Below are 13,516 nucleotides of genomic sequence, written 5' to 3' on the forward strand. Positions count from 1 at the left end.
ACTATTTCCACCTGACCCCACTTTTGATTCACTGTTGAATGCTCTTATGATGCAGGAAACAAGCATCAGCCATGTCAGAAAAGTGAATGAAAAACCTGGGTGGCAGAGGCAGGCGTTTGAGGCAGTGAAGCAATCAGCGCTCTGGGAGATCCACACGTACGAGGTGTCTAGGTCCCTTTGGGCCTCAAGGGAGGTCAGGAGTTAAAGCCAGAAGACTCACAGTGGGACAGCAGTATGTCATCAGTGCATCCCCTTTCCTAAGATGTTTTGCTTTTAACAGCACAGCTGAGTTCCTAGCATAACATCCTTCATTGACTACTGAGCCACTTAAATAAAGAGATCAATTATTAGCGACATAAAAGGCATAAGTTATTGATCCAGAAAATCAGCTTAGTCTTCCTTGGATTTTGCATAAAGTCAATTATGCAGATGCGGAGCACGTATTACATACTGGCAGAGTCAAACTCTGCAGTAATACTGCAAATGCATTTACTTAGCTAATACTCCAAAGCCTAACCTGCTTAAATGCTATAAATGCCACCAGAATTTAGTATATCAAGCTCTTGCATTGCCACCTCGTGGCTAATGCTTGTATAACTTCACTTTGTTGGGAGGAGAGGAGATAAGGAATTCTTTGTACTGCATAGCTGTAATAATAAATGCTGGCATAAATCAAAGCAGAATTTTAAATTTAGTTATATTTAATAATGATACTTTGCAACGGAATGAGATTCTTCTCTGCCAGAAGACTATGAATCAAATATTAGGTGAAAACTTAAGTATGAAGTGAAAACTTAAGTAACCACTCTGGTTGTGATGTGTCAGTTGTGCAGTCCTCACTCGGCTTGGCATTATTGCTGGTGGGACACAAAAGACAAATTGCCACTAGTAAGTAACTTCACAATTAAGCCAATCAAGTCATCCTTCTGGGAAATTCTTGTAATTTCGAGGTCTCCAGGTGATTTGAAATTCAACGGAGATAGAGACAATTGTGGTTTACAGGAAATGTTACCTTCTTTTGAGAATTAGATCCCACGATATGGGAGTAGTTGAATTTGATTATGTCCACATCTACTTGAGAATAAAGAAAGGCAAAGGAGCCATGGACCCAGTGAAGAAAGAGGAGGAAAATGTAGGTGGAGGGGTGCCTACTGCTGCCAGGGGCATCAATTACTGGCCAGAGAATTGTGTCGGTGCTCACCAGTCTCCACAGAGGTCTTTCATACCAGCATTTTATATCTGCTTTAATTTCACATAGCAGTTCCCTGGACTCTCCAAGGAATTTTCTTCAAACCACCAAGATGTTTATATACCTGCACTGGCAAGGAGAGGGGCTTTCAGCTTTCACATGTGTTCTTACAGGGCTACTCTGAAAGCAGAGTGGTTTCCTCCTTCTCTTCAGTGTCAGCACCATCCAGAATTCAAAATCAGACAGCTGGGATAAAGGCTTCATCCTTGAACAACTCAATTGGAAAAAATAACATTCTGATTCTCATTCTTAGCTCTCGTTCTAATCTATGTTATTTATCCAAGTACATTGTCATGAAAATAATTATCCTTTTGTGGCTGTACAATTTATCACAAGGAAGGCTAAGCCTTTACTATGAATTCTGTATTTTTTGTGCAAATGCTTGCAAAATGCCTGCAAAGATCATTTGCTTACACGGCTAAGATAAATTGCTTTATGATTTCTAGGAAGATGATCACACACAAAGCTTGATGATTTATAATAAAAAGGCTAAGTGCCTTAATCATCTCTGTATAACTGTGTCCACATTTCTTCTGCTTAGGCTTAGCTTGTCTTCTAATAGGATTAAGTCCTGAACACTTCCTACTTTCCCCAGTTACATTACTGGTATCCCATAATACAGCCAAGAGAGATCACTGTAGGCTTTGTCTTAGTCTTTTAAGTGAATGGTTCTTAGAACAAATAATTTGACAGTTATGGTATGGCAGGATGGTGAAGTATTCACAAAAATTTTGTCAGTAATGCCACAAGGAAATATTTTGTTAGCAAGTGATACCAACCTGTAAGCTCCAGGGGAAAAAAAGATACTATGTGTATACACACATTGTGTAATTACTTAAATTTCAGTGTCATAGTATGAAGCTTTTTAAAAAAATATACATTATATCCATACACATAAAAATATGCATAATTCAGTGATTAAAAAGGCCAGCATCTGACACGTACGAACATCATCTCTGATACAGGTAAGTTGTAGTATTGTGCAGTGGGTTAGATGCAGTCTGACAGTGCTGGCTGGAAGAAAATGAGTCCTTTCAGCAGTCTAGCATTCTTTGCAAACTTCTCCTACACAAGTTCTTGCTCCATCTTTGCCAGGAGCGATGAGCATGCACTGAAAACATCGGACTGGGATGCAATTGCAATGGGGACTACACTTCTGATCATTTCATGGATTTCTCCATGACCCGGGGGAAGCTGTTGCAGTTCAAATGGGAGATGCACAACTTTCTTCCCAAGACTTTATCATCTCATTTGAAAATTAAGCCTGTGCATGACCGTTTGTAGAGAATGGAGAGATTTTGGACTTATGATATTATCATGTTATTTCTACATATAGCATTTAGCTCTGTAAAGGTCCTCTTACAGGATGCCTGTAGCATTGTTTAGTCACACCTACATCGTGTAATGAGTGGCACGTCCTTGGAAATTACAGCCACTCTTCACACCCTTGCTGCATGCATGCACACACACACGCTGCCGTGCTACCCTGTATCAAAATCCTCTTTCTGCTGCTGCCTTCTCAGTTTCCACACTAAGCAGAGAGCCTACACATGCTTTCATACAGGTTAGCAGAGGGAAAAAGGTGAAATGAAGAACAGAGGTTTGTCCAAGGCTTGCATGTACCTTGTGTGAGGGAAGCAAATACATGCCCAGTCACAGCAACATCCACTCCAACATGAGTACCAAGTACTACCATGGCGTGGGCCTTGCCATTTGGTTTGTGATGGTCTGCTCTTACCATCTCCAAAGGGAACACAGTCAGAGGACACATGTTGAAAACTGCAAACAAATTTATTTTTTTACAGTGATATAATCTTCAGTTTAATCCCATGCAAAACCCTTTGATGATCTTACTCTAAAGAGGCTGTGTAAAAGGAATAATTGCTGAAAGTTAACAAGCCACAAATAATAGCATTCTCACAATGATTTTTTTTAAAAATTGAGAGGATTTTTATAGTTGATTCTGGGTTTGGAGTCATCCTAGAAAATCCCGGTATTGAAACTGCAGTTGAGGGAGTCTAGAGTCCAAGGACAAGGACAAAAGCAGCTGTCACCACTATAGTCTGCAAACCCCCAGCTCATTTAGAGCAACATGATTTAGCCTGGAAAAATATGAAAGCATATTCCACATTAATTGGTCTGGTGTTTCAAGGTCAGAGATCAAATTTAAGTCTAAAACGTGATCAACATAGCACAAAGACCAATTAAAAACAGGTATGTGCCTATCAGAGGACATATAAGGAGCTCTGACTAATCCAAGAGAGGCTGCAGAGGGAATGAGGACTGCAGAAAACAACCACTGTCTTCACGGCTACAGACACTGCACAGTTAGGCATGACCACCCCTTAGAGGGACATCAAAAGCAAATGCTTTTCCACCTGCAAGCCACAGACAGAAGCAAATTCCTGCAGAGCATAGTGGAAGCAATAATAAGGAGTGGCAGGGGGATTGGTATGAGCTGTGCTTCTGGAAGGCAGTGGGCACAACCAGAGCGGCTGCCATCTCAAGATGATTATCCCAACACCACCAGATATACTGGGGGGTCTGGGGTGTTGGATCCTAAAGCTCGTGTTCATGTTGTGGAGCCTTATGCTGGTTCACCATCAGCAGCAGCTGCAGCCTGCCCCTCTGAAATGAAAGCAGAAGTACAAGAGACATGAATAAGGAACAACTGATAAAGATGTGTTCTCTAACTGAATTAACTAGTTCATTGTGAAGGGACGGATGCTAACCAGAAGTAGCATCTCAGTAATTCCAAAGAAGTAATTTTATGCAATTACTGTATCTTTTCCGCTTCCAAGTTGGTGTGAGCTGTCCCTGTTCTAACAGACTGTTCCCCATGGCCTGCGTAATCAAAATGCTCATGCCTTGGTCTCACATTTAACCCATGTCATGACCTCACATAGTTTAGTTGCTTCCACTCCTCCTCTGACATGGTCATATTTCAGATTCAGTCATAATTGTAGCTAAAAATTAATATGACTTATCCTTTTCATATTTGCTATTATCTTATTTGGACATCATTACCTGAAGGATCTTCAGTTAATCCTCTGGGTTGCTAAGAAAAGAAAACAACACAATGAGTGACAAATTTATAACTCACACCATTAAACAGTATGAAGGACTTTTTAAAACAATTTCCTGATTTCATATTTCTATTTTTATATTATCTGACAGGCTTTTTTTAAAAAAACCCTAACTCATCTAGCACATTAATCGTGCTAAAAAGCCTCTAAAAAAGAAGCTCATTAATAATAATTTGTGTTAGAGCTGGATTTTGATAAAAGAAAAAAATAACTCTACTTCACCAACTGTATATCATATTAATAAAACTGTATGGTCTCAGTTCTACAGAGATCTGCACGCACATATCCACTGAGCTGATTTTTTGCAAGAACGAAAGCCAGTAGTAGTCCCAATGCACTCTATTAAATACAGCTGTGTTAATGTAGTATCAAAATTGTGACACAATTTATGGCTGGTGATATAGAAAAAAATTCAAATTTAGATTTCCTGCAGCAACTTTATTTGACTGCTTGAAACAGAGCATCACTTTCTTACTGTGAAAGAAAATTCTTGAATGAAATACATTTCCATGTTCTAATGTTGAATGCCACTTTGTGGAGAAGTTCTCATGCTTTTTGCCTTGTGGACCACCATGCATTCTGTGTTGCTAGTGAGAATTTTGCAGTTTTACAAAATTCTGAATTCAGAAGAGTGCAAGCTGTGACACTGCCTGCTCTGTAATACTTGTTTGGCACCACCGTTCTCAGGCAACACACGTAAGAGGCCTCTTACCTTGCAAGGGCATACATGTCATGCTGGGTATTACATACCCAATCCTGTTCTGATCTAGCCAGTCTCAAGAAAAGTATTAAAAATGTCTTTACTTGCCAAAGAAATGTTTTTCTTTGCTTATATGTGGTGACGAATCAGGAAACACTTGTAATTGCCTATGAATCATCCTATGTTTTTAACACTGTTCCAAACTGGAGTGAATTTATGAAGGTAATTCAGGAAGAGACAGTATGAACAAAGAGAAGAAACAGCAAGGATTACCTGAAGTTAGTGACCCCTACCAGCACAAACAGATTTCACAATTCCACTCCAACTAGGTATTTACCTGACTTTAAAACAAGTGAGGATTTTCCATAGTCATTGCTTTTACTAACAGTTAAATGTGCTACAGAACGCCAGCTTCAGCTGAGTGTGAAAGCGGTGCATGGGAGAACGTTACCAGGCCCTTTACAAGATAATGGCTATTTTTTTGTTTTCTAATGTACAACAAATAGATATTCTCTCTTGTCAGTATTATTTGGATAGTAAATAATCTAAACTTCTCTCATTCTGTATTTTCTCTTACTGTTCTCCCCATTGTATTATCACCACTACACATACTTCTAAGACAGACGGACAAAGATTTTTAACAATGTTTATAAAATCCTTACCACTGTCTCGAAGTCAAGAGCTGCCCCTGCTAGGATATTTAGACTGTAAGACAGGCAAGCACATAGACCCTGGATTTCTAGGGAGCCATACGCATGCCTTTAGCAGAGCATGAGCTGTTCAGAAAGAATACACGGCTTCACAAAGTGGGAGGAACTGCCACTGCCAACACTGTCCCTATGTAGGTGGACAGGAGAGCAGAGCCTAGTTTGGGAGACAGAAGGGCAGCACGGACCCCATGAAGCTCCACCTAAAGGCTATGTACCTTGGTAGGCAGGACCTTCCCTGCTTGCCAAAGGAGACAAAGGATAGCTTGTAAGCATGCCCTTTCATCGTTGTCCCCTTCAGAGTGAGAGCAGCCATCTCTACCATGTATACCCCATGAGAAGTATCCTTCCCTTGGCACTCAACCTACCTCTGGGGCTGCAAACAAGCCGGAAGCTGGCAACGCAGAGGAGGGCCCAGCCTGAAAGAGTGAAGAGTGTGCAATTTACTCCCAGCAAAGAGAAACCACAAGGTTTTCAGGAGGATGTCCTCAGGGTGGGGACAAAAGAACAGCAAGCCTTGAGCCATGACACACGGCTTTTAACTGTCTCAAATACCACCTACACTTCTGTCTGGCAGAGGCCAAATGACTTTTGCTATATTCTTTGCTTGGATCAGTTTCAGACAGTCAGAGCAGGGTTTACATGTAGTGATGAGTTCGGCATTACGCAGGTCTCTCTCAGAACTGAAAAAAATACAATATTGTCACAATTACAAACAAGGTGTGTTTTCAGGAGGAATTATTTCTCTTGGAATCTAAAGTGGGTTCTTCTCCTTTGTTCTGTTCTATCACTGGCCAGGGAGGTGAGTAAGGGATCTCCAGCTCACGACAAGCAAATATTTGCAGTATGTACCATGAGCTTGCCAACTTAGGAAATGGATCTACCTACTCTTTGCGTACTCACAGCACTGTAAAGACAGATATTCTGGTTTATAAAATGTGTATCCAGGAATCATTTCACCACCAGATCATAATCACCTGAATATGTGAGTAGGTGACAGCAGAGCATTCAGTCAACACACTGCCCACTAAGTAGCTGTCAGAAGAGGGACCATCAGCCAGGGACACAAGCACAGATGTTTGCTCTGGCAGTGTGCAGAGAAACTTTCCATAGGCAGGAAACTTCATGAAACTCAGTTTACATGTGTCAAAGGAGGCAGTCTGAGTTGACCACCCAGCTGCAATGCCCTGCATTTCCACACAGAAGCAAGAGCTCTGCTACTGGCTACTGCTGTTTCCAGCAGATGTGAAGGCCCCTGCCCATAACTGCCCACGGGAACTGGGCTTACAAGAGGTCAGAGACAGGGGACTAGCAGGAACCTCTGACACTGTCACATAAGTTTGCTGGGTGTATTAGAATGTAAGATCACACAGACCTACATCTCTGTAAAAACAAATTGCACTCAGTGCCTCGTAAGACTAAATTCCTTTCCATGGTATGTAACATTACTTCTCCTTTCTATGCTTTGGAAATTCCCATGGTAGGTTAGAGAGGTATGTCTTCATGACTGAAGCACCCAACACCAAGACTTTGTCTAATTCCTTCTAAATATTTAATGAGTTCCTACCTCATAATAATTGCATTAGCTTCTGCACATACAATTGCAAAATCAGCATCTGTCTTCTGGCAAAATAAACTATTCAATGCCCCTTTTGGATATCCACTGTAGCCTAGGGCAACCTAGAAAGAAACAACATAGAAAGAAACAAAAGGTAATGTTCTTCTGGGACTTTTAGTTATTCACTGCATCCAACTCCTAAAAGCTGTTAATAACTTCAGTGAGAGTCCTCATGTGATGATGTTTAGCAATACTTATGCAGATCTCCATTTCAAAATGATTGATTGTAGATTCTAATCATATAGGAGTATGATATGTGAAGTTTCAGAAAATCATGAAGACTTTTTTTCCCCAAAAGGATAATTTGTCTTTGTTTCCAGAAATACATTTTACTATGAACATGAAATACAACACTTATAAACAATCATCACAGGAAAAGTTGATTAGCAAATAAAAATTAAAACAAAAGAAGGTGCTAAACACAAAGTCACCGAAAAGACTGGGAAAGTGTTAGCTATGTTTTCTTAGTTGTGTTCATTTAGGAAAACATATAAACTAAAAATAAGCATGGAATTTCAATATGATAATAGTAACAATGTCATCAGGAACATCAGCTCATCACTTTAAAGTTTAGGAAAACATGGGACTTCACCCCTTCTAACTGCTGACTATATATTAAATAATGTTCTGGGACAGAGTTAGGGAATATAAACTTTTTTTTTTTCCACAAAAAGTTGTTTTATATTACTGCAACTCCACTAAATGATTTTTTAAGAGAGTCCATATGACGCAAGTTAACTTCCTCATTTACATGCATAAACACAAGTCTAGTAAACTTAAAGTGCATTTTTATGGCAGAAATGGGCTGGTTTTAAACTTTTCCGTGCCTGACAACTTATTACATAGCAATCTTACAAGTATTATTTTCATATAACAATAGATCATTATTAGACTTTTTTATAAGAAGGGCACAATTTCCTAGACCACAGAAACCTTTACTTACAATGTTGTCTTCCTTGTAGATCACTGTCCCCACTCCAGTATTATGGTCTGAGGATAAACAGTCAATCACAGTTATAAATTCATACAACACTATGATATTACAACAAACCTGCTGGTCAAAAGGTCTGACATTCTTACTCATGCCTGCTGGTCCAGAGAGAGGAAGAACACACCTGTTGGGACAAAAGTTGCTGTTCCTTGCTTGATTGCCTCCAGAAAATATTGAACCAGGTAAACTGCTGACAAGCAGGCTAACCAGGTGTTAGGCTAATCAGTTGCACTTACCTCCAGTCCTCGTAGCTCGCTGTCTCCTGTAGTCCATATTGATTGCCTTATCTAGTGCTCTTGTGTAGAAGTACCAAAATCATTAACCTTCCCCACTGCTAAGACTAGCATGCTTTCTATCACTGCAGCTCAGAAACAGTTTAAAAACTACTTTCTCTGCCTGAACAGCAAGTTCTCTTAGACCTTCCTCAAGGCACAGGCACTTGCAATGACATCTACTGCCCAGGATCTCTCCCACTCTCTTTCCCCTCGCAAGAGGAAACAACCAAACAACCCCCAAAACTTGTCTTTTGTGGGAAAAGGAAAGGAAAACTAGAAATTTTCCACTTTCTGGTGACGCAGGGAAGCTGGTGCGGACGTGATGCTGACAGGGACTGCCTGAGATATTGCTGGGAGCCATAACACTCCATTTTTTTATGTAGGAGTTAAAAGCAACGGTTACAATTATTAAAATCAGTCAAAATCTGCACTGCTTTCTCTTCCATAAAGCAGCCAAATGCATTCAGCTAACAGTAGGAGAAGCACTGGGCAATAGTAGTAGGGATTTGGGATAAAGTGGAAAACATGTCCCGTGCTGCTGAGTGAACCCTATTTTCAACCTGCACAGGTAGGACTGAAAAAAACCAGCCTAATATCTACTGTGTAACCAGCCACAACCAGCCAGCCTAATGGACAATGTGAAAAAGTTACAGATAATTATGTCCAGTTTGGTTTTCTTTTTACCTGTTGTAGGAGTGCTTCTTCAGTTTTGCAAACTAGCCCAACTAAGTATCTACCTGCACTGTGTTTCTTTGGGTCTTACTCAGCCCTGGGCTCACACTGGAGCAACTCCCCCTTCAGCAAAGAAACCTCCATTCAGTAGTGATGATACACTCTGTTTTTTCTTAAGGAGATTTTTGCCCAATTTGCACTACCAGCCTTCTTCAGATAACCTGAATATGTTTTGTAAGACAATGATGCAACATGAATTAATTTTATCACACAGGAAATACCACCGTGATACTAAGGTTTGCTAGATATGCAGAGTTTCATGAATTAGCTAAAAGAATGCAATGCAATCAATTAAACATTTTTTTCAGTACCTTACATCTCCAGGAATACAACTAACAATTAGGTAGGATTTTTCTGCACTGTGTGAATTACTGAGCTAAATTTAGCAATATTAATTTACTTACCACTTCTGGATGCTAATAAATCACAGAGCTGTAAAGCATGGGTGTATTTAGGACTATTCTTTACAGGGGATTCCTTCTCTTCTAGGATTATTATTTCTTCGTCTTTGCAACTTGCCAGAGTTTTAAAACAATTCTTTGCTGTAGCAAGATTTTCTTTATATTTTTTCAGCTGGTTTTTTTTCAGGTGTTCCAGTTTAAAGCACTTTAATATATCCACATCACTCTTCTCATCAAATACAGAGGTAATTGGGATTAGATCATCATGAGATGCTCTTTTATTTGAATTAAGTATTTTCATCTCTCTTTCATTGTCTATTGTTGGTACATATACTGCTGCAACAATGTAGCTTTCTGTAAAGATGGTATTAGTATGTTTTACCAGATCATCCTTTGGGATATTTTCTGCCATTTTAATTTCAAAATTTGGCCAGTAATACACTTGTGAGACTTGTGCTGAATAAAGAAAAAAATATATGCAAGATTAATATTAAATATGAAATATACTAGTGGTCATTTTTCCCATTAATAAAGTGATATGGAATATACTTAAGCAAGCTGAAGCTTTTCCCCACATGAGTGAACTAATATTAAAATATTTTTTTATTAACACATTATTTTTATAGTAAAAAGGGAAACTTTATACACAATTAATGATTTTTTTTCCCAGGTGATTAAACTTTTGTCTCTACTTGTATTTATCACATGGTAAAAATTTCTAAAACAAGGAGATTGTTTTAAAAAGATAGAGGAAGTTATGGAAGTTATTGTAGAGGAAAAAATATGTATAGCAATTAGGCATCTTAAAAAAAAACCAAAAAATTCAACATATAGGTAATGCATTATCATTTGTGAAGTACTACAGATTAACTTGTCTGCAAAAAATCTACCTACCTCCCTTGTTATGTACGTAATACCTGAGGTACATTTCTCATCTGATGAATGGCTGCTTTCTTTTTGTTTATTTTATCAGGTCGATTATCTATGAATTATTTTTTCAGGATTTCCACATCCCTTGAGACCACTCCTTTAAATTTTTTTTCTCATTTAACAAACATCTCTACAAGCTCTGCTGGCTCCTTTTTCATTTAATGACTTGCACTCTTCATAATCCATGTGTTAGTAAATACTAACAATTTGTACAATGACATTATGAAGCACATAATACTAACAGTTTGTACAATGACATTATGAAGCACAGCTTAATATTCTCTAATAAACACAGCTACATACTGTATAAGATATTTAGCTACATCAGCTTCTGACAGCGATCTGAATGATTCATATAGAGTCAACTGAGGAAAAATGCAGACAGCAAAATGGAAGAAAATACAGAGGAAGAGAAATGACTGGCATGACTAGTTTACCAGCTTGCAAGTATGCCACATGTGCAATCTTAGTCTAGGAGATACTTCAGTTCTGATACTGACCTTGAACCAGCAATTTTGCACAGTAATTGCAAGGCATCCGAGACATGTAAACTTCACAGCCTTTCAGTGCATTAGGAAACCTTAACAGCACTTTTGGCACGGCATGAAGTTCCTCTGTTGAGCACCCCAGGGCAATAATCCTTTTTGGCTTGTTCGCTTCACAGATGACAATTCCAGTTTTGCAATACTGCATACACACAGAGAAATAAATGTATACGTATAGAAATGAATGTATAACCATTCAGTGAATGAAAATCCATCCACATTATGTGCACGTAAAGAAATAGCAACCAAAGGATCCCACAGAAAAAGAATGGCACTTGTTGCAAAAGGGTAGGGATCAAGTAGTCTAGAAATGTGGTGATTCCTGCAGACTGTCAGTCAGTTCTGGTGTGTCCACAGCACATAACTCAAATGCTATGTTCTAGATCAACAGCACAAGTACCTTGACTGGAATCCAGGAAGGGGTAAGAGGTAGACCTTTGGAAAGTCTCTAAGTCTGGAAAATCACAGAACAAGTAGGGAGATGAATATCCCAATAGCTGGTCTAGCAGACTACCAAAACAGGAGAAAGGAGTGACAAGGTGTAGTTTCGAACAAATGCCAACAGTATTCAAAGGATACTCACAGTAGGAACCACCAGACATCTATGTAGCTTCAAAAACTCAAACAGCTTTGATTTACCAAAAATTATTATTAGAGTTTAAGCATACAACAGATTAAAATCCTAGCTGTGGGACTGTGGCCCACAAGTGACCTATGCTGGGGCAGGGACGCTCCTGAGGGACCACAGCAGACAACTTATGCCAGGACAGGGCCAGCAGGAAGCATGGAGGAGCAGAGGAAAACTGGGAAAAAGCAGAGAGGAGCCACAGACAAACCATCATGCACACAGCCCCGACCTCCTGCACCACTCGTCACCTCACTGAAGGAACTGGGACCGACTGAGAGTAACCTATGGTGAAAACAAGGGAAGGTGAAAGTAGGAAGGTGGGAGGGTAAGTCTTTGGCTTAAGTTGAACCTGGAAAAACTGGATGGAGGATGTTTAACTCCTTAGGTTTTCTTTTTTCCCTCCATATCCAATTCAGCAAACAGAAGTTTGCATTTATTGGCAATAAACTGAATTAAGTAAAAATTCCCCAAATTAAGATTGTTTTGCCCACAATATCAAGTCAGCAATTTTAAAATCAAGATCCTATTGGACACTATGGCTTTTTTAGCTTAGATAACAATGAATATGCTGAAGTTGAATTAGCTCACGGTTTCCTGTGATTCACTTGGTGAATTTTCCATATGTAGTGCTAAGAACATACACAAGTCTTCTTTCTTCAGGTAAGGAGCAGGAGGACCTAGAAAGAAACAATGGAAAGATGAAAACTTAATCAAAACAGTCTTGGAGAAAAAAGTAGGTAATGTCCTAAAATTGGCAAATAATTACTGGTAATGAAATAGGATAATTATCTAGCTCTCCAGTCCTAGGTGAAAACTTGGGGGACAAGGTTATAATTTCTGTGCATGTTGAACTAACTAATTGTTTCTTAATAATGTATCAGAGCTCAATTGGACAGTTCCTCTGTAAAGAGCCTTATCTTTGCACTTTACCAGTCAGCACATCCATTTATGCCTGCCAGTCCTCCAAGTCAAATGGTAATGATTGTCCTAGGAGCTTGTGCTTGACAGAGTGCAGAGGTACTCTGGATTTCTTCTTTTTTCTTTGTTTGGTTTTTGGGGTTTTTTTGTTATGCTATCTACTCTTTTCTGCTGACATAGGGAACGATTTCTATTGACTTAAAAAGGGAAGAAACAGCATGTGAATATCCAGTATCTGGAATGGCCAACTTTATTCCCCTATGTCATACTCTTCTTCAAAATTTATGTCTTTCAGCTATCATAGTACAAAACCTTCCCTTTCATGTTCTATTTTCTGTCAAGATTTCAATAACATTAGGTAAGACTGAAAAAAAAAATATATAATTACTTATACTCAAAGTAAAATTAAAATGAAGACAAATATGCTGCCAAAGAAATACGTCAGAAGTTTGTGCATCAGCTCTCTGTGCTGTCTAATATTCACTGCTTTCAGGACACTTACATTTATTCAACCCTGTTTAAGGAAATGAAATTAGGGAAATCAAAAACCATGACCATTACTGAAAAGTTTACTGAATTTATTTCACTTTGCCTTCATCATTCCTTCCTTCTGTGCCTCCACTGTCTGTTGAATCACTGGGTACTGGAAGACAGAAAATAAAAAAATCTGATTAGGAATATCACATAATAAGAGATTACACAAAGTGTGGCAATGTAACAGCCCTCCTCCTCTCAT

At 39.0% G+C, this 13,516-nt stretch overlaps 1 protein-coding gene across 1 annotated transcript; it reads right to left on the reverse strand.

The window, feature by feature from the left end:
• Positions 1-3,080: 3,080 nt before the first annotated feature.
• LOC129202900 (cytidine and dCMP deaminase domain-containing protein 1-like) lies at positions 3,081-12,808 on the reverse strand. Its single transcript, XM_054816570.1, has 10 exons — positions 12,793-12,808; positions 12,451-12,539; positions 11,190-11,376; positions 9,763-10,215; positions 8,304-8,350; positions 7,310-7,422; positions 6,305-6,425; positions 6,111-6,161; positions 4,277-4,307; positions 3,081-3,877 (listed from the first exon to the last, which is right to left on the reverse strand). Exons 1-10 carry the CDS (start codon positions 12,806-12,808, stop codon positions 3,837-3,839), a joined length of 1,149 nt encoding a protein of 382 aa, XP_054672545.1. The 3' UTR covers positions 3,081-3,836.
• Between the last annotated feature and the right edge of the window lie 708 nt (positions 12,809-13,516).

Source organism: Grus americana, chromosome 1, assembly GCF_028858705.1.
Source record: "Grus americana isolate bGruAme1 chromosome 1, bGruAme1.mat, whole genome shotgun sequence".
Taxonomy (NCBI): domain Eukaryota; kingdom Metazoa; phylum Chordata; class Aves; order Gruiformes; family Gruidae; genus Grus; species Grus americana.